Source organism: Alosa pseudoharengus, unplaced genomic scaffold (genome assembly GCF_046254945.1).
Source record: "Alosa pseudoharengus isolate Yale_2024_CS ecotype anadromous, Long Island Sound unplaced genomic scaffold, YU_APseudo_1.1 YU_APseudo_1.1_scf_1, whole genome shotgun sequence".
Taxonomy (NCBI): Eukaryota; Metazoa; Chordata; class Actinopteri; order Clupeiformes; family Clupeidae; genus Alosa; species Alosa pseudoharengus.
In genome coordinates, this window is record NW_027468564.1 from 40574227 (window position 1) to 40595573 (window position 21347).

At 45.3% G+C, this 21347-nt stretch overlaps 2 protein-coding genes across 2 annotated transcripts in view; both read left to right on the forward strand.

Moving 5' to 3' along the window:
- The window catches only part of LOC143127784 (kinesin light chain 1-like), a 51224-nt gene extending 37502 nt beyond the window's left edge, over window positions 1-13722 (forward strand). Inside the window, exons 14-16 of the mRNA XM_076289487.1 lie at window positions 11746-11870; window positions 12060-12120; window positions 12330-13722. Of these exons, the coding sequence (XP_076145602.1) occupies window positions 11746-11870; window positions 12060-12120; window positions 12330-12407 (264 nt within the window). The 3' untranslated portion in view covers window positions 12408-13722. The remainder of the gene's footprint in view (window positions 1-11745; window positions 11871-12059; window positions 12121-12329) is intronic.
- A 342-nt stretch (window positions 13723-14064) lies between these two features.
- Window positions 14065-21144, forward strand: taf5l (TAF5-like RNA polymerase II, p300/CBP-associated factor (PCAF)-associated factor). Its single transcript, XM_076289500.1, has 7 exons — window positions 14065-14197; window positions 14757-14898; window positions 15102-15206; window positions 15563-15756; window positions 15891-16128; window positions 16520-16857; window positions 18564-21144. Exons 2-7 carry the CDS (start codon window positions 14760-14762, stop codon window positions 19476-19478), a joined length of 1929 nt encoding a protein of 642 aa, XP_076145615.1. The 5' UTR covers window positions 14065-14197; window positions 14757-14759; the 3' UTR covers window positions 19479-21144.
- Window positions 21145-21347: the final 203 nt, after the last annotated feature.

A 21347-nucleotide genomic window follows, 5' to 3' on the forward strand; every position in this document is an offset into this window, starting at 1 on the left:
TTTTTAGTGCACCACATCTACACCATTCTACAGGAACAGAATATGCTCCCATCAACAGCATGGTCCGTTAGGCATTATGGAGAATGAGAGCGAATTCATCCACAGGCTAGTGTTTCAGTGCAGAATCTCCTGGGGGAATGTGAGACATGTTTTTTTTTTTTTTTTAAGTATATTTTTTTGGCCTTTTATGCCTTTAATTTACAGGACAGTAGAGATTGACAGGAAGCGAGTGGGAGAGAGAGTCGGGGTGGGATCCGGAAAGGACCACGGGGTGGGAATCGAACCCAGGTCGCCGGCGTACGGTGCAGGTGCCCCAGCCAGTCGTGCCACAGCTGGGGCCGTGTGAGACATGTTTTGTGGCCAGTTTGCTTTGCAGAGCTGTGTGTGTGTCCGTGTGTGTATGTCCATGTGTGTGTGTTTGTGTGTGTGTGTGTGTTCGTCCCTGTGTGTGTGTGTGTGTGTGTGTGTGTGTGTGTGTTCGTCCCTGTGTGTGTGTGTGTGTGTGTGTGTTCGTTTGTGTGTGTGTGTGTGTGTGTCCGTCCGTGTGTGTGTGTGTCCGTCCGTCCGTCCGTGTGTCCCATGTCCACTTCTTGTCCACTGGCCACAGTTGCCTTTGCTTGACCGACCAGCAGGCTTCACTGGACCCACTGTCATTATAAGCTCATCCAGCAGGGGAATATCCGCCCTCTCTAATTTGCGCTGGCTCCACATCTCCTCGTCTGGTCGCAGTGCTGCCCAGACTTCCTCACTAACGAATCAGTGCCCAACTTTACAGAGGACAGTCTTAACATGGGCCGTGGAGGACAATTTCCCACCTAATATGAAATATTTTCAGATTTGACAATATATCTCATTCTTGACACAATATTCTTCTTTCGAGAACTGCTGTACATGTCTAACAGTACAGGGTACCGTTACACACAGCTGGACATACAGTAGAAAGTTATTCACTGAATGTGGTCAGGTTGAACACTGCACTCGCTTGCCTCTTGTGTGGTGCCTCTTGTGTGGCCGTGTGTGTGTGTGTGTGTGTGTGTGTGTGTGTGTGTGTGTGTGTGTGTGTGTGTGTGTGTGTGTGTGTGTGTGTGTGTGTGTGTGTGTGTCTGTCTGCCCATTCTTGCCAACTGACCACAGACGTCCTCACCGGTTGACTCATCGTCTCTGTGGAGACAGGGCGTGGCCTCCTGCACTGTAAATAGCAAACAGCAGCTGCCAGAAAAGCACAACACAACACACACACACACACACACACACACACACACACACGCAGCACAGCCCTGACTGCCCTCATTCGTCATGTCCACTGCAGTGTCTCGCTCCACACACTCAGTCAGAAACGAAGACATGAAGACGGCCTGGGGTGCGTTTCCCAAAACCATAGTTGCTAACTAAGTTAACTAAGTTAGCAACTTTGTTGGTTGAAATGCAATAACAGGTTCGCAATTATGGTTTTGGGAAACGCACCCCGGTATGGCCTTTGTGTAGCCCATGTGCCAGTCAGAAACTTAAACTTAATCTATAGACATGAAAAGGCCAATATGACATAGCACGTAGGTCCATATGCTTTTAATCGAGTTGCCATGTCTTTTTTTTTGTTGCCAAAAGGCTTGTTTAGTATCCTTTTCTAAACAGAGGGCCCTTTGTTACTTTCCTTTTCTTGACTTCATCTATTGACATGTTTCTTGAGACTAAAGTTTCTTGTAAGAGACTCCATTCAACATTGATCTTAAAAATCAATTTGATTTGCTGCCTTTACACTTCAAGAATGCAGCATACGCCATACATTGCCACAAAGTTGACCATAAAATTTGTATGTTTTCCACGAAAGCTGCAAATGAGGGGAAAATAGAGCCAGTTTATCAACCAAGATGTTCCCTGAAGCCTTGAAGAGAGCAGTAATGGCCTCACAATGCTTCACTAATGAGTGCAGGGTTAATCAATGAGACCATTAGTGCTGCACAGCAGGCGAGTCCCTGAGGAGTGACTGCTTGGTGTCGTGGGGTGTGTGTGTGTGTGCGTGTTTGTGAGTGACTGCTTGGTGTTGGTGTGTGTGTGTGTATGTGTGTGTGTGTGTGCGTGTTTGTGAGTGACTGCTTGGTGTTGGTGTGTGTGTGTGTGTGTGTGTGTGTGTGTGTGCGTGTGTGTGTGCGTGTCTGTGTGCGTGTGTGTGTGTGTGTGTGTGTGGGGGGTGCTCTTTGTGTTGTGTCATTGATCGGCCGGTAATGCATTGTGTTGATTTCCACTTGCACTGTTTGATGTGTGATTCATTTGTCTTTATTTGTTCTCTTTCTCTGTCTATCTCTCTATCTCCCGTTTCTCTCTGTCTTTCTATCCCTCCATTTCTCTCTATTTTCTATTTTCTCTCTCTCTCTCTCTCTCTCTCTCTCTGCATTAGGCATAAGCCAATGCAGCCCCCCCCTCCTCCTCCTTCTCTCCCTTCCTATCTGCCACCAATCAAATCAAACTTCAATCACGCCAGTCCAATCAAAAGGGATGATGTGTGTCGTATCCGTGTGTCTTCTCCGCCTTCGTCTTCGCCTTCCTCCTCCTCCTCCTCCGGCGCCGCCCATCCCTCTGGACATCCGCCCGTCTCCGAAACCTCCAAAGATGGAAGAGAAGAGAGGAGAGGAGAGGAGGAGAGGAGAGAGGAGGAGAGGAGTGTCTGAGACTGCTGCAGCTCCAGCTTGCGTTGCTTGTATCTGCCTGTCTGATCAACATGTAGGGTGGGGACAGGGGCTTCTGTCTGTTTCACCTCCGCTTGATTCTTCTTCTCCTCCTCTTTGTATAACCTGCTCTCTCTCTCTTTATCTCTCTCTCTCTCGTTCTATATTCCTCCCTCTGTTTCTGTGTTTTTTCTCTGTCTTTATCTCTAGGTCTCTTTATATCTCTTTCTCTATTCCTCCCTCTCCTTCTCTCTCTCTCTCTCTCTCTCTCTCTCTCTCTCTCTCTCTCTCTCTCTCTACCCCTCTGTCTCCCTCCACTAATGTACCTGCATCATGACTGTAATGGCACATTCCTGATTGCTCTGTAATGCCATGTGATGTTGGATCACACATGTCTGTGTGAAGTGCATGTCAAATCACGCAAGCCAACCACTAGCAGTGACCTAATATATCAACACCCCTGTCCCCGGACCAGATTGTGTAGTGTACATAATGTGTAATATTAACCTGGTTCAAATTAAGCCTTATGTTCAAATATGTTTTTTTTTGTATTACATAACTTTGTGTTGTGTTGGCGTTGCGAATTTGCCAGTGTGTAGACTTTTGTTGTCAAGAATCATTAGGTTTGTGTTCCAAAGGTTTTATAAGGGTACGATAAACAAAACAAAAAAACCTGTGTTTTGGCAAATAATCCTATGCGCTTTATACACATTGTGTCTTCATGTTTTTGGTCTTTATACATTTTTGCTGAAAACTCTCACAATGTGCATGCAATGAATAGGGACGATGACAAGCATTGTATTTTGGTAAACTTACCTGTAGAATCAGATCAATAGTCACTTAAGCAATATAGCATGAGTGAGAGTGGGATTGGTCATGGATATTCCCACGGGTGTTGTTCGGCCGTAGCCACGAGGCCGGAGGCCGGAGGCCGAGTGGCGCAGGCCACAGCCGTGGGAATATCCATGACCAATCCCACGATCACGAGTGCTATATTGCTTTTATACAACATTTCTACCACAAACTAAATAATCTGAAAACACCCCATTATTGTTTAAAAATGTTAATTTCGACATCGTTCTTACACATCAAAAAATAGTTTCCTTTTCAATAGACAGCGTCTTGGTTGCTAGGTAACCAATATTCCAGATCCCTCGTTGAAGCCTCTTGAATGATTGACAACAAAAAGCTACAACTTTAACTGTAAGATGGCCACATTTTTTAGTGTCAAATTATTTCTTTGCATCACAAGTACAATTAGGGATCATGAGAGGACCAGTTTAACTGGTCTGTTTTTCACTCACTCATACTCTGAGATTTTGCTGCAGGCAGTTTGTTTATGTTTTTTGTTTTGATGTTTTCCAGTGGTTGATCTCTTAATTTAATGTCCACAAATAATTCTGAACAGGAAACAACTACCTAGGTGCCTATAATTTTATCCTGTATTTTGGGTTAACAGTATTAATGGTGGTTATTTTTTATTAGTATTATTATTATTATTGTCATTATTATTTTGCTATTGAATACAATATGTGTCTATATTATATTCTAAAATAGTCCTAGTGTAAACGTAACAAGTGTAATGTGTTGAATAGTATTGGTCTATTGGTCTATGTCATGTAACGCGTTCTGAGTAAGCCATGGGCACTTGCGGAGCAGGGGACTTTTATGGAACAAAGTTCTGGATGTAGTGGTAGAATGTTAGAATGAGCATGTCGTATACGTTAGGGTTCTTAGACTAGCATAGATCACAGTTGAGTTCCACAGGAGAGATTCCTCTCCTCTTTGGGTTCGGCTATAGAATGATGCTTGTGCAATAAAGGCAGATGAGAAGAGATAATTGTTTATGTTTACGTGAGGCTGAATAAGGAAGAGTTTGTGGACTAGCAAAATAGTCCTCTGATTGTTTGTTGTTTACAGAGACTTTTTTTAGCTTTATTTCAGTATTATTTTCTTTGACAGACCTAATCATTTAAATTTTCCAAAACCAGAACTTTAGTGTGTTGACTGTTGGATTACCGGTTCTGATTGTTGCCAAGATAAGCAGCATCTCACAGGCTTTACTCTATATTTCATTCTTGAGGGTCAAAGGTAGTAGATAATTACTAGTAATACTAATGAGATAGTCAAAGTGATTCTCTCTGTGTCTCACACACACACACACACACACACTCGCTTACAGCTTTTGAAACTCCTCAACTACCAATCATATTTCATTATGGAGGGCTTTGTTGTACCAAGGATTTAAAGGGACTGTAGAGAACTGTAACAAAACAAATAAATAAACAAATAAATTATCTGTTGGCTCATTCAGCTCTGAGTAAAATTAATTTATTGTGTTCAGAAAGAGAAAGCAGAAAGAGAGGCATACTGCAGCTCTACAGCTCTCTGAAGCATGTGGTGAGAGGCATACTGCAGCTCTACAGCTCTCTGAAGCATGTGGTGAGAGGCATACTGCAGCTCTACAGCTCTCTGAAGCATGTGGTGAGAAGCATACTGCAGCTCTACAGCTCTCTGAAGCATGTGGTGAGAGGCATACTGCAGCTCTACAGCTCTCTGAAGCATGTGGTGAGAGGCATACTGCAGCTCTACAGCTCTCTGAAGCATGTGGTGAGAGGCATACTGCAGCTCTACAGCTCTCTGAAGCATGTGGTGAGAGGCATACTGCAGCTCTACAGCTCTCTGAAGCATGTGGTGAGAGGCATACTGTAAGTAGCTCTACAGCTCTCTGAAGCATGTGGTGAGAGGCATACTGTAAGTAGCTCTACAGCTCTCTGAAGCATGTGGTGAGAGGCATACTGTAGCTCTACAGCTCTCTGAAGACTTCCAATTGCAACAGCTTACAGTGTAGCCAACAGGCCACTTGTTCCTTTTACAATAGAACTGCTGACCTGCCAGAGACGCCCACCCTCATTCACCCTCTGAATATTGGGTGATTTCTTTCTTTTTTTTTTATAAACACAATCTCATTCAAGATTACATTGTGCTTAATTCTAGTGTGTGTGTGTGTGTGTGAAAGAGTTTGTGTTTGTGAGTACATGCGTGTCAGCACTTCAGCGTTTTCCAGATCTGGGAGTCGTGCTTTTTGACACTCCTCTGATTTAAGGCCGTGTTGTGTGTCAGTGCAGTTGTTTTTTGCATACACACACAAGGAGGGAAACATGTTCAGGGTACTAGACATAAAGTACTAGAGACGTGTCAGTCAGATACATTACATTAGTAGCACATGTATGAAGCAGCACTGTCTACAGTGTCACAAATCTCAGTCACACACACTGACACACACAATTTCAATCTCATCACTCTTTCCTTATTTCTCTTCATCTTTATCTCTTTATCAGTCCTTTGCTCTCTCCCAGCATCCTCTTTCTGTTGCCCCCCATGCTCTGTCTTGCCACATCCCCAAGCCATTAGAAGCCTCCTTCCCCCTTTCTCTCCATCTCCTTTCTCTCTCTTTCTCTCTCTCTCTCTCTCTCTCTCTCTCTCTTCTCTTTCAGTGTTTTATCCTGCTCTTTTCTTGGCCCTCCCCTCTGTCTCCTGTCTGATGCTGAGGCGTGACATTCTCCCCCTCCTTTTCTCTTTCTCTCCCTCCCCCTCTCCCTCTCTCTCTTTCTCCATCTCTGATTCTCACAAAAACCATTACAAGTATCACAGGCATTGTCCCTAAATTCACCCATGGATGTTTGTTTTTTTAAATTAATAAACACAATTTGTGTCAATTTAAACACACCCTTTTGATAAACATTAAATATGAATACAGACCCAGAGTTTCTGTTCATACTGTAGTCAGCGTTTGTCGGGGCGGGCGGGCGGGGGGGGTTCTTAAAGCATATGTAGTATTGAAAATGTCTAACTAACTCTGTGGATGTGTCAAAAGTAACACAACAAGTAATGCACTTAAACTTACCCGATGTGATAGAATTTAACACAGTATGTCGGTGTGAACACTGGTGCTCTGAATGCTTCACATCTCTATCTCTTTTAGGGCTCATGGAGGTGTGAGGTGTTGCTTTTGTACTGTGTGAGACACTTCAAGACAACACAACACAAATCTAATTTCCCAGTACACTGCATGTGTCTTGTTTTAAAGCATAACACACAGTCCGGAACCAAAAGCTTTTAAAATGCAAATAACCCACAGGAATATTGTAGAGTGGGAAAAAAAAACATTATACCTTCACTGTTCCATCAAGATGCCATTATTGTGTTATGCCAAGCAAAATGTATGGTCATGGTGACCTAAATTTGATCAAGGTGATGATGCACGATTGTTTACCTCAGCGCTTACACACACACACACAAACACACACACACACACACACACAGAAAGAGAGAGAAAGAGAGAGAGACACACATAAGCTGACCTAGATTCTTCCCAAAGCTACATGTGTCTCTACTGGTCTCATATTGGGTGTCCCTCAGGCAGCCACGAAAGCTCTGATTCTGGAACAGTGTTAACATTCTAATCCTTAATTGGCCGATGTGAGCATTAGCACTGTGAAGACTGATCCCAGTCACCCTTGCCAGAGGCTGCTATAGGCTAAGGGAAGGTGCCAGAGAGCACTCATTCCTAATTGGGGATTGGCAGTCGCAAATGAGATTTGCGACTAAATTTAGTGAATTAATGAGTTAGGATGAAGGAAATGTATTTCACTGTTGCCAATGGAGATAAATGGGTATTGTTTTGAGTGTGCTTCAGACATGCCAGGAGTACACATGCATACTGAATTTGTATGCATGAGGAATCTGAGGAAACAAATAGGGACCATGCATAAAACATTACAGTTGTGTGTGTGTGTGTGTGTGTGCGTGCGCGTGCGTGTGTGTGTGTGTGTGTGTGTGTGTGTGTGAGTCTAAGTGTAATTTTCACCATCAGTTCAGAGAAATAACCTTAAGGGAGATTAATTAGATGTACCGCAGAGCGGTACAATATATAACCGCCGCCCAGTCCAGCACATTTTTTCCACAAAAATAAATCACGCTGAAAGGCCTATAGGATTCTAACTGTCTCACTAAATTGCATTATCCACACTAAATTCTCACTGGTATCTGCTAGACAACAAGTACCAAAACATGATTAGTTCATAGATTTCACATGTAAAATTAATTGTATACAAGCCCACCTCCATCTTGCCTGTTCATAATTCTGAGAAATTCTTGAATTCTGTGCATGTGTGCATGTACATGTTTATGTTATGTGTGTGTGTGTGTGTGTGTGTGTGTGCTTGTGTGTGTGCCTGCATATGTGCCTGTGCATGCATGCGTACATATGTCTACTGTGTGAGTATGTGTCATACGTATGATTACTGTGAATGTATGTGTGTGCGTGTGTATCTGTTTGTGCACATGTGTGCACATGAAATGGGTTAACATGACCCCTGGAGGCAAACATACGGAAAAAAAAATGGTCATCCTAGGCCCTACAGTTCTCAAGACATTCACAGAGAACTGTGTCTGCCCTACCCTCCTTTCGGGGGTTCCAGTCCAGCGGGGGGGCTACAGATCAAAACGAAAAACGACGGTTCCATGCTATCCATGTGGGGTTACATGCCCACCAAGTTTTGTGTACCCCGGTCTTTCAGTGTCCCGGGAATCCTTGTTGGTGTACTTCACTAAATGTACACATAAATTATTTTATTGTAAGGCCCCCCATGAACGAAAGTACACAAAACTTGGCATGCATTCGGGGGGTGTCATAATGATCCTACACTTTTAATTTCGTGCAGTTTTGACCTTGTCAGCCAGAGATATTGTCAAGTCAAGTCAAGTCAAGTCAGTTTTATTTGTATAGCGCATTTAACGTGCACAGAGTTCAACCCAAAGCGCTCCACATATAGGCTAAGACATTGTCATTGACACATAGACTAACAAAGACGATAGCGGACGGAGCGGCGTAGTCGCCAGCGTACCCGTGACACCAAGACATAGAACTACATTTAAGAAATAACAAACGCAAAAGATGCCGGACGGAGCGGCGTAGTCGCCAGCGTACCCGTGACACCAAGACATACAAGACAGACAACAAACAAATTAATAAATAAAATAAATACAAATAAAAAATAAAATTAGTCGAATTTCCAACCGGCTGAAAATGTCCAAGGGCAATGATGACTCGCGTGAAACTGCGCACAGCTGTGTCTCCACAACCGATGCATGCAACGCCATCAAAGTTCTTTACACTCACTGGCAGTCTGGAGATAACGTGAACGTTAGGCCTTGTTATAGTCTGGATATCACTGGAAGCATAACAGTCCGAAGTCATGGGCGATTGTAGATCAGCAACTCGGTGGACTTTTAACAGCGACCGTTTGTTGGTCCGTAATGCAGAGTTCTTTAACGTTAACGTTAGTCTGCTCAATCCAGACTCCAGGCAGTTGGCATGGCAGCTTACTGGTCAGAAACAGCTTGGCGGCCTCAGCAGATCTTTCTCAGAGTAGCTCCAGCTGTTGTCCCGAGAAATCCCCTCGACCAGACAGTGAAGTGCAGCACTGGCTCACAGATGGATGGGAAGGATGTAAGAGGCCCAGGGCAAAAGCTAGCCATAGCAAGCTCCCAATGGACAGACGTTAACAACATCAGCCGACTTGAAAGCAGTAAAAAGGACTAAGAGAATAACATGAAAACTATCAAAAATAACGTAAATAAAGAGAGAAAACATTTAACTAGACAAATCAATACAAAAAATAAACGTGACATTACATAAAATTACGAACATTACATAAAAACAAACAAAAACATGATGCCGGACGGAGCAGCGTGTCTTGCCAGCGTCCCCGTAACCTAGCAACTATTGTGATGAAAACACCAAATTTTTTGCTTTTTCATTTTTAACTAGGTGGCGCTATACATGAAATAAGTGGTAATGGGATGGGTTGACATGCCCCCTTAAGACCAACATACATAAAAAAGGTGGACCTCCTAGGCCCTACGGTTCTCGAGATATTCACAGAAAACTGTCTCCGGCCACCTACAGGCCAGTTGGTGTATAGTAACATAAATTAATTTATTGTGTGGCCCCCCATGAACGGAATTCCACAAAACTGGGCGTGCATACAGAGGGTGTCATAATGATCCTACACTTCCAATTTCGTGCAGTTTTGACTATGTTAGGTCACAGATACCTGCGATTACAACACCTCATTTTTACTTTTTTGTGTTTAACTAGGTGGCGCTATACATGAAATGAGTGGTTATGGAATGGGTTGACATGGCCCCTTGAGATCAACATACAAAAAAAAATGGTCCTTCTAAACCCTACGGTTCTCGAGATATTCACATAAAACTGTGTCTGCCCTACCCTCCTTTCGGGGGTCCAGTCCAGCGGGGGGGGCTACAGATCAGAGTTTCCGCTAGAAAAAAATGGTGCTGGTCAAAGTGACCGGCAGAGGTTTCGTTTTCCGGATATTTTGATGATATGCCGGTCAAATATCCTAATCCCTTCTTAATTAGTCAAATTGAGGAAAACTGGAGACATGCTATGTAGCTTAAAGAATGACATAATCAGGCTGTATAGAATGCAACATGTTCATTAGCCTAACTTAAACATGCCTAACAAGATCTATCCAGTATATTTTCATGGACAGCATTTCATTGTTTTAAAAAGGCTACGTTGTTTGTTGCTGCTACCCACGTTATCTCCAGTGGTGACTGTTTAACTTACACAGATGCGCACACACAAGAATGAGCGCTCACACCACTACCCCCTAATGCTATGCCTCTTTATTTGATAACAATAAATTAAGAAATGTTTCCTATTCTGGGAAATGTTTAGTTTCTTTTTCTTTCGGCCGCGGTTCAATGATACCGTTTAATTGTGCCAGAAACTATCCGCGGACCAGTAATCGCCTGGAGGAGGAGGCTAACCCTGCAGATCATAGATAGAGAACGCATAGGCCTACTGTATGCTTTGGGTAAAAAACACTGTGTGTCCAGTGTACACGGAGAATGACAGTGTCTTGGAGCGGCCGCATCCCCCGCAACTCCACTTCCAATGTCACTGATTCCGACACGCCCGACACTTTTGCTTTTTATCTGGTGGTGGTGGAGTTGACCGGACATCTGAGGCTTCAGACGTTACCAATTTATCATCCATCGCGTCTGGCCTCTGAAAAAACTTTTAAGGCTAGTCTGCCTGGGCCTGGCCATGTTTGAACCGCCTCACTCATTTGTTCGTTGTTTAACATGGACGTTTTAAGCCGCGTGCGCTTCCTATTTGAAATGCAGCATAGACTGCGTGTTGTTTAATAGCTTACTTTTCAAACGGTACAGCCTGTTCATTTAAAAACATAGCCAGAGGACGTATAATATAGGCTTACATATTAAGGCTTATTCTCAAATTCAGATTGCGTTAGGGGACGGGATTATTAGCCAATTTCAATCGGACAATTTGACCGGAGAGATTTAATTTTGTCGGACATATCATTTTTTTTCCGGCCAATGTCTGGTAATTACCGGACAACAGAAACCCTGCTACAGATCAAAACGAAAAACGATGGTTCCATGCTATCCATGTGGGGTTACATGCCCACCACCGGTCTTTCAGTGTCCCGGGAATCCTTGACAGAAATTTGGGAATGCGAAAAAAAGAAAAAAAAAGAAAGAAAAATCTGACTAAACCTATATGACCGCCGCTTCGCTGCGCGGCGGTCATAATAAAATAGCTGCCCATGAACACGCACGATAGAATGATGAAGAAACTAATAGAAGCCCTTATGTCAACAACCTGACTTCTACTGCACCCTGCTGGGAAAACATGGTACTGCACAAGCTGCTAAGCAACTGCAACAATGTACGTATCAAAGAGATTTATCGATTCAGAGGTAGACTTCCATAGTCCAAAGTGAACCTTCATTTCTATATTATGTTCTATATTTGAGTGGGTGTTTATTTTGATGCGTGTGTGTGTGTTTATTTATTTATTTTTTACATGTGTGTGTGCGTGTGTGTGTTTATTGACTCTGATGCATGTGTGTGTGTGTGTGTGTGTGTGTGTGTGTGTGTGTGTGTGTGTGTGTTTATTGACTCTGATGCATGTGTGTGTGTGTGTGTGTGTGTGTGTGTGTGTTTGTGTGTGTGTGTGTAGGATGGCAGCGGCGCCATGGTGAGGAGTGGTTCTCTGGGTAAGCTGAGAGACGTGCTGCGCAGGAGCAGTGAGATGCTGGTGAAGAAACTGCAGGGGACCATCCCCCCTGAGCCCCGCAACCCAAAGTAAATCACCACCAGCCCCGACACACCCAGCACAGCACAGCAAGAGGAATCTTATGCAAAAAATATCAGACTTATTGTATCATTTTCATTCTCTCTCACTCTCTCTCTCTCTCTCTCTCTCTCTCTCTCTCTCTCTCTCTCTCTCTCTCTCTCTCTCTCTCTCTCTCTGTTTATTTTTTTGTATGTTAGTATGAAGAGAGCCGCTTCACTGAACTACCTGAATAGCAGAGACGACTCAGAATCGTTTCAGGTAAAAGGGCCCCCTAGTGGTCACTGTGCACAGTGGCGTAACTTGACATGGTTTCTGTTGTTACTGGTGGTTGTCAAGCCAAGCACCTGGCTTTATCATTTCAGAAACAATGACTTCCAAAAGTAGCCACATTTAACATATTTATTATTAAAATCTCTCTCTCTCTCTCTCTCTCTCTCTCTCTCTCTCTCTCTCTCTCTCTCTCTCAGGGTCCAGGAACTGGCCGGAGGCTGAGGGACAGCAGAGGCCTGAGTTCCAGCACTGTGGACCTGTACACAGAAAAATGATCATCTCACACACACACACGCACATAAAACACACACACACTCACACACACACACACACACACACAGAATAATGACCACTACAAATATCTGAGCAGTCATGAACGAGAATAGCACTTTTTTTTTCTGATCTTGTCAAGAGCTTCATGTTTACCAAAGGAATCAGGGGCGCATTTCCCAAAACCATAGTTGCTAAGTAACTAAGTTAGCAACTTTGTCGGTTGCAATGCAATTTCCGATTGCCAACCAACTAAGTTGCTAACAGGTTAGAAACTATGGTTTTGGGAAACGCACCCCAGAACGGTAACTACAAAGCAACAACAAATGTCTTCTCCATGCATAGGCCTATGACTGGCCACAATGTTCAAAGCTGTGCATGCAGTACATCTCTATGGTACATCGCACTGGGACAGACCTGACAGCATGTGTGCACAACGAGACAGTATAATTACGTCCTATTGCATCTTCTATCTACTAATCATGCCCAGCAACTACACTGTGTGTCAACTCAGGTAATTATTTGACTCCACATAGCTTCCTTGCTACACACTGTAGGTGCCCGTGTATGCACTGCACACACACACACACACACACACACACACACACACACACACACACATTTCATATTTACGACAATGTATCGTTTTATTTGCCACTTTTGAAACACATTACCTCCCATTAAGATTGGGATATTTGATGAGCTATATAAACATTGGCACATTGTACTATTCTTTTTATTAAATTTTTTTGCACAGACTGATCTAATGAAGGTATCAGACAAACTCAATACTTTGGTGCTGCTGCTATGGTGCTTTACATACAATCAGGGTGTGTGTCTGTGACATAGTTGTTATGGTCACATGTTTGGTGTGTTTATTTTATTTTTTTACACTAAATTGAATTATTTCCTCTTGTTGTAATTTGTACATCAATGATGAAATGACTTTTTCTTCTTCTTTAACCAGATACGGGTCCAGCCTACCTATCTGTATAGAATGAGTTTATTGGAAGTGTGATGCTTTTTTAAATTAAGTATTTGATTGCTGCACAGTCATGTTTTCTGTTCAGGAATGGGCCTATCATGAGAGCATTATCAAGTGAAAAGATTATTTTCACTCAAGACTATGGCAATGAATGTTTCTATGCTACTGTGCTCTTTCCCGTAAGATGTATCTTGTCTCAAATCCATGCACAGGTGGAATTGTATGTCAACCGCTGACAAATAACGTGTTAAAATGTGTGCAAATGCTCTCTTGAATGCTTTTAAGGTTCACAGTGATTAATGACTTTGCCCGTTCAAAACAACTATTGATGAAGATTGGCTAATAAAAAATATGTTTTAAAACATAATTGTTTGCTGTAGTGTTTTCTTTCTGAATTTTCTCATTATGCATAATGGCAACTCAGCCTAACCTCATCAAAACTACATAGGCCTACCAAGCAGGCTGTGGCAGTCATTGTTTCAAAGTAAAAGCTTGTAACTCATTTGTACATTCTAAAATGGCAAAATCTTGTATTGTTCACGATTACATATTAACGTGAATATATTTTATTAATTTTACCTCAGTGTAGGTTATTGGGCAATATCAATGATCCACGAAGTTGTCTGTCGTGCCTTTGTTGACTTTCCTTTTTATTTTCAACCGGAAGTGGTTTTCAGACCTCCCATTGGCAGGTCAGAAATGGTTTACCCTTACTGCAGGTGACTTTAGGTGAACATTTCACCGCTATATGTCTACCGTATCGAATGTACAACATTATCTTTACACGGAGGAGGAGAAACAAGATATGCAGTAAGTTTCAGCGCTAAACATTCTCAAACGAACTGCAGTGCTGGCTCAATCCCGCTAAAATCTCAAGCTAATGCTAGCTACCTGACTTAGTTTGTTAACAAATACCGCTGAATCACTTTGTTGCTGCAACATTGTGTAGCTAACGTTACATTTTATAGTTGATTTACACTTTTGAGTTTCTGCTTTGTATTGCGATTTTAAAAGAGTTTTTAAGGACCTGTGTATGCAAGCCATCTCATTGCACGAGCCCATTAGCTAAAGCTGTAGCTACCAAAGGTAACGTTTGAATGACGTTTTAGCGTCGGCTGCTTGTCGTTCCGCTGTCACTGGAACGACAAATAAAATTGACATATCTGCAATATATATTAGGGCTGCAATGATCGACAGGCAGAGACACGAAAGTTATGCACCACAGTATCGTGAATGAAATTGTTATGTAATGTAACGTTAATACGCACAGTAACAGTAGAGATAAGTTGGGTAACATGACGTAACGCAAAGTAAATGTCCTCAGGCCGCTGCTGTCCCAGACATCCATGTGCATATTTCTCTTTCTCAGGGTATGAAGCGAGTACGGACCGAACAGATTCAGTACGCCGTGACACAGTACCTGAAAAGGCGGCAGTATGTAGACTCGGAGGGCAACTTGAAGATTGCCAAGCTCTCGCAAACCGCCGAGGAGATGGCTGCCAACCTCAATGGTTAGAATTAGAAACAAATTCCTTTGTCTTTCATCTCTCACCTTTTTCTTTTAGTAATTTCGCCTCTTAATATACCTGTCTACATTGCCTGTTAATATCCCCCAAGACCTAGAACACACACATTCTCTGAAGCTATATGCCAACTTTTCCTATATCTTCCAACTTTTTCCATCCATCTAACTGTCTTGTGTTCTCCCCCACAGTCCAGACCGAATCCAGTTGTGCTAACATAGTCTCGGCCGCCCCGTGCCAGGCCGACCCTCACCAGTATGAGACCCAGTTCTGCAGGCTGCGCACCTTCCTCCTAGGTGAGTGCTGCAGAGTCTCTATGGAAACGTCTCTACTCTACTGGAATCCAGCTGTCGTGGACATGTTGATTAAGAAAATCTCTCTGTGTGGTACAACAAGAGACGGTTAATAAAGTTAAACTAACGTATCATTGTCACAACATGTACAATTGACAAAAGAAGCCATTTAGCAAGTTGATGACAACTGGCCTGTTGCTGGTAATGATAGTTATGGATGATGATTTTAAGTGATGTAGTTTTAGCTGATGGTACTTTGGACCATCACCTCTCACTGCAGCATTTAAGTGACATAGTCCTACTGTAGTTTTAGGTGATGTGGCTGACCTGTGTGTGTGTGTGTGTGTGTCTCCCCTCAGAGGCGGAGGTGTCATGGGGTCAGGAGGTGAGCCGGGTGCTCTACCCGCTGTTCCTCTTCCTGCACCTGGACATGGCGCGCTGTGGTCTCCGGGCGGCGGCCGACGGCTTCTACAGCCGCTTCCACGGCCTCTTCCTGCAGGACGCCGAGCAGAGGGCCACCGTGGAGCTGCTCAAGGGCGTGCTGACCGCGCAGGTGAGTGGGCCAAGACGTCAGCGCTGCGTAAACACACACACACACACACACACACACACACACACCCCTGATTTCTTTCTTTCTCTCTCTCTCTATCTCTCTCTCTCTCTCTCTCTCTCTCTGCCTCTCTGCAGGACGTGGCGGCCCACCCGAAGCTGTGCGCTCTCCTGGAGCACAAGTACGTGGTGCACCTGTCGGACGCGGCCTACAGCTACCTGCTGCGCTACCTGCAGAGCGACGACCATGGCGCACTGTGCCGCGTGCTCAGCACCCACCTGCAGCTGGAGGTCACGCCCACGCCACGCACACACTACCAGCTCTACGGCAACAACGCCGCCGCCGCCAACAACACCTCTGCATCCAACACCTCAGGTGTGTGTGTGTGTGTGCGTGTGCGTGTGCGTGTGTGTGTGTCTGTGTGTGTGTGTGTGTGTGTGTGTGTGTGTCCGCCCGCGCAGTCGAAGCGCATGCAGAGTTTGTGGGCTTAGAAGTGTTTTAGACGTTTGTAGTCACTAATTTGTTTTTTTTTTGTTTTTTTTGAGAAAGTTACTATTCAACTTTGAAATCCCTGTAGCTGTGGTAAAGATAAAAAAAAAAAATGTAAAAAAAATTAAAAAAGAGTCCATGAGAGTCAGGTCCAGAATATACAGCACTGTAAAAAGAGCGCTACGTTTTCCTCCTCTTTTGTTATCAGTTAGGATTGATTTACTAAAATATGTTGAGGAAAAACAAACTGTTCCTCCTCCTGTTTATAAAACTACAGGCTCCACACCGGACGCGGCTGCTGATGGGCTGGAGGACGCCGCAGGACGTCCGGTGGCGGCGCCTCAGAGCGAGGCGGCGCTCGAGTCGCTCCAGGAGTCGATCCGGCGCGTGCGGGACGGTCCACCCTCGCTGACCACTGTCTGCTTCTACGCCTTCCGCCACACGGAGCGGCAGCTCAACGCCGCCGAGGTGTCGGCCGACAGCCGCCTGCTGGCCGCTGCCTTCGACAGCTCCGCTGTGAAGCTGTGGAGCCTCCGCGCGCGCAAGCTCAAGGCCGGACCGCACCGTGCCGACGTCAGCAAGGTCCGGCTCGCCTGCGATCTGCTGGAGGAGGAGGTGAGTGACCCACAAGCAGCTCAGAGTGGTGTTTAGTTCTGTGTTTTAGATTGTCTGTGTCTGTGTGTGTGTGTGTGTGTGTGTCTGTGTCTGTGTGTTCTAGGAGGAGGTGAGTGACCCACAGCAAAGCAGCTCAGAGTGGGGTTTAGTTCTGTGTTTTAGATTGTCTGTGTCTGTGTCTGTGTGTGTGTGTGTGTGTGTGTGTGTGTGTGTGTGTGTGTCTGTGTCTGTGTGTTCTAGGAGGAGGTGAGTGACCCACAGCAAAGCAGCTCAGAGTGGTGTTTAGTTCTGTGTTTTAGATTGTCTGTGTGTGTGTGTGTGTGTGTGTGTGTGTGTGTGTGTGTGTGTGTGTGTGTGTGTGTGTGTGTGTGTGTGTGTGTGTGTGTGTGTCTGTGTGTTCTAGGAGGAGGTGAGTGACCCACAGCAAAGCAGCTCAGAGTGGTGTTTAGTTCTGTGTTTTAGATTGTCTGTGTCTGTGTGTGTGTGTGTGTGTGTGTGTGTGTCTGTGTGTTCTAGGAGGAGGTGAGTGACCCACAGCAAAGCAGCTCAGAGTGGTGTTTAGTTCTGTGTTTTAGATTGTCTGTGTGTGTGTGTGTGTGTGTGTGTGTGTGTGTGTGTGTGTCTGTGTGTTCTAGGTGAGTGACCCACAGCAAAGCAGCTCAGAGTGTTGTTTAGTTCTGTGTTTTAGATTGTCTGTGTCTGTGTGTGTGTGTGTGTCTGTGTGTTCTAGAAGGAGGTGAGTGGTGCTAACCAAAGCAAGCATGTGCATTTTAGATGTGTGTGTGATAAAGTTGTGTTTTAAATGCAAGTGCAGTTGAGTGATTTTGCTGTGGTTAAATATGCTGTGTTCTTAAAGTTGTAAGTAGTACGTTTGGCTCTTAAATGTAAGTAATGTCCTTTTGGAGAGGGAGAAGAGGTTGGCAACAAACTAGTGTTAGCTGCAGCAGCAGCAGTCGGAAGCAGGTGAACAGCGTCCAGCCATTTGAAAGCCAAGAGGGGATTTTTTTTCATGAAAACAAACTGAATATAAACTTTTAGAGATTTGGAGTTTCTTGGTGTTTTAAGCCCCCAATTTTGTCTTCAAGGCAACGCTGCCTGGAAGGCGCTAGGGTTACGCATGGGTTAAAGATTTAGAGGTGCAATAAACTGCTGGAGTGCTGCTTTGGAAATGCTATTGGAGCTTTAAAGTCCACAAGTGGTTTTTTTTGGGGGGGGCGGGGGTGTTGCTTCTCAATCTGACCCTGTGTCTCAAACTGCATACTTCCATCAGTACACTGCTAGTGTGCACTGAGCGCTTACTTGCGTTGTGCCCACTTTTCGATGGTAAGCACTGTCCCAATATCTGCACTTTATACTCACTGTCCCAATATCTGCACTTAATACTCACTGTCCCAATATCTGCACTATGTACTTGCATACATAGTAAATACAAGTATTTGAAGTGTGCAAGTAGGCGGTTTGAGACATAGCCTCTCTCTGTGGTTCTTTCTCTGATTCTGCTTTGTTCACTGCTAGTGAGAATGAATGAATATTGATCCTCTGAATGAAATGCATTTTGTCTCAGTAAGATGCAATAGCCTAGCCATAGCCATAACTCACCATTCATTTAGTAAATTAGTCTTTTGTTTTCTCCATCGAGCCTGTTGCCCCAATAGTAATTTATCCTCTTGAATGAGTCTGTAACTCTGTCCTTCCTCTCACCCCAGGCAGATGATGAGGACGCATCGGGCAGCGAGATGCGGACGCTACGCGGACACTGCGGGCCGGTCTACCGCGCCGCCTTCCTGACGGACGGGCAGTCCGGCCGCGGCGGCGCTCCGGGCCCTGGCCAGGCGCTGCTCTCGTGCTCGGAGGACGCCACCGTGCGCCTGTGGGACCTGACCAGCTTCACGTGCGCCGCGCTCTACCGCGGCCACGCCTACCCGGTGTGGGACGTGTCGGCCAGCCCGTGCGGCCTCTACTTCGCCAGCGCCTCGGCCGACCGCACGGCGCGCCTCTGGACGCCGTCGCGCGCCCACCCGCTGCGGCTGTACGCGGGTCACCTCGCCGACGTGGACTGCGCGCGCTTCCACCCCAACTCGGCCTACCTGGCCACGGGCTCGTCCGACAAGACGGTGCGGCTCTGGAGCGCCCAGCAGGGCTCGACGGTGCGCCTCTTCACCGGGCACCGCGGGCCCGTGCTGGCGCTGGCCTTCTCGCCGGACGGCCGCTACCTGGCGTCGGGCGGCGAGGACCAGCGGCTCCGGCTGTGGGACCTGGCGTCGGGCGGCCTGGTCAAGGAGCTGCGCGGGCACACGGACGCCGTCACGGGCCTCTCCTTCAGCCCGGACTCCAGCCTGGTGGCCTCGTCGTCGCTGGACAACTCGGTGCGCGTGTGGGACATCCGGAACAGCCACGGCGGCGGAGGCGGTGGAGGTAGCGCAGCGTCTGGGGGCACGGGGACAGGTGGAGGTGCGGGGGCCGGCGGGGCGGCGGCCGCAGCAGCAGCAGCAGCGGACGGCTCGAGCAGCGAGCTAGTGGGCCTCTACACGGGCGACACCAGCAGCATCCTCAACGTCCAGTTCATGGCCTGCAACCTGCTGGTGGTGACGGGCACGGCTCAGGAGAAACAGGAGCTCTAGCGCCCCCCTAGCGTCGGACTCGAAAGGAAAACAACGAGAAGAAACTAATTGAGACTAAAAAAGACAGGAAATAGACAAATATACGGGCACTCCTTCCACGAATGATGCAGCTAATGTACGTCACTGGAGGACGGTTGTGGGGGAAGATCGGACATCGTTTGGTTTGTTTGTCTCTTAAAGCTTTCCCATTGGAGGAGAATGCGGGGCAAAGTAGTCCTGAAGTAATGCTTGTTCCCCGGCCTTTTGCTGTCTGACCTGGGATCAGTTGAGTCTGTCTACTGAGGGTGTGAAAAGCGGAGGTTTTTCAGCTCCACCTGATCCCAGGATGGTGCCACCAGGGGGCAGCATGTCCACTACGAGTCAGCAGTAGAATGTCAGTGATCTGTTTCCATGGGAGTGACTACAGGCCAACATTCATCCCTCTCTCTCTCTCCCTCAACTCAAACACCTTTTCTGTTTTGTTTGTCTGTTTTGATTTGTTTATTTGTTTTAGTCAAAGAGGTCGTAGAATGGTTGTTTTGCTTTTTGTCAGGGAAAGACATCTAACTGACTCTGCCAAAGGCTTGTTTGAGGGTGATATTGCCCAGTTTTGTACTGACTGGTGCTTAGTTGTATTAAGCCACTGTTTTCACTTCAGTTATTTGTGAAAGGAAAACACATTAATCCTCCCTTGGTTCAAGTAGAGGTCATCGCTGTATTCTTTTGTTTTATATTTGCGGGGGCGGGGGGTTGTCATTGTCTTTCATTGATAGCTGATGGAAGTAGACTCTATAGCTATAACATCATCCCCTGATCCTTTAAGCTAATTGAATAATGAAGTTTAGGTTCAAGCTCAGCACTTAAGATATTACAATGCGTATAGTCGTTCAGCGCTCATAAAGATGGTGTGCCTTGAGGGGAGGAGGAGAGGGCCACTATGGTCATGTCTGATGGACAGATCTGTATTTGGTCGTCATAACGACTTGTACACTCCTACCGGCAGTATTTCCTCAGAGGTGGCCACTGGTGTCTTTTCATGACAAGCAAAAACACTGTTAATGTTCACAGAGCAGCAAGAACGAGATATCGACTGTCTCTCTCTCGGAAGTCTATACAGTTGCATGTGTCCCATTATGTAGACACATCGGGTCTCTTATTTCTACAAGGAACCGAAATGGTAGACACCCCCTTCCCCGTCAAACTGTACATGCCCGTCTGGTCGTCGTAGCGGTCTCTCCAGGCATGGTAGAAATTCACTGACTGAAACGAAACTATAAAAAACTGTTTTGTTTGTTTGCATTTCTGTGTGGGGAGGAGGGAGGTGCGATATGGATCAATGCTGGTATTTTGTTTTGGGCCCACAACCCCGTCAGCACCCCTCCAGATGTCACCTCAGCAGTGTTACCCATGGGGGGACTGAGTCAGGCTGTCCCAGAAACCCCATGAGAACTCTCCTTACTGTATTTCAAAAAGTGCATTGCTCCTGTCAATGTCTGTGTTGATAACTGTAAATATATATTTTGTAATATGTCGTGGTTTTTTTTTTTGTGGTTTTTTTTTTTTTTTGATTTATGATAATTCTTTATCTGGTTGTCAGGTGTAGATATCAGATGTTATTTTTACAGGTCTAAGCAGTGATGCATTTTCTCACTGGCATAACATGTACAAAAATAAAACAATGACCGTTGACAGTGGAAAGAGTGCTTCTTCAGTCAGCGGAAAAATAATCTATTTCCAATACGTTGTATTGTTTATTTTTAAGCTTCGAAGCGCAATTTGAAACACCTTAACGTGTTAAGCAACAAACAAATAGTTTATTGAACGAAAAGTTACAATGGAATGTTTAGAATGTGAGGTATGATGTCTTGATGTGCCATCAAAAGCGTTGCC

Excerpts from the sequence above, each read along its gene's own strand:
- taf5l (XM_076289500.1), top strand. The coding sequence starts at position 14,760 with ATGAAGCGAGTACGGACCGAACAGATTCAGTACGCCGTGACACAGTAC. Across the intron at positions 14,899-15,101 it reads GATGGCTGCCAACCTCAATG|TCCAGACCGAATCCAGTTGT; the intron begins GTTAGAATTAGA and ends TCTCCCCCACAG. Across the intron at positions 16,858-18,563 it reads GCGATCTGCTGGAGGAGGAG|GCAGATGATGAGGACGCATC; the intron begins GTGAGTGACCCA and ends CTCTCACCCCAG.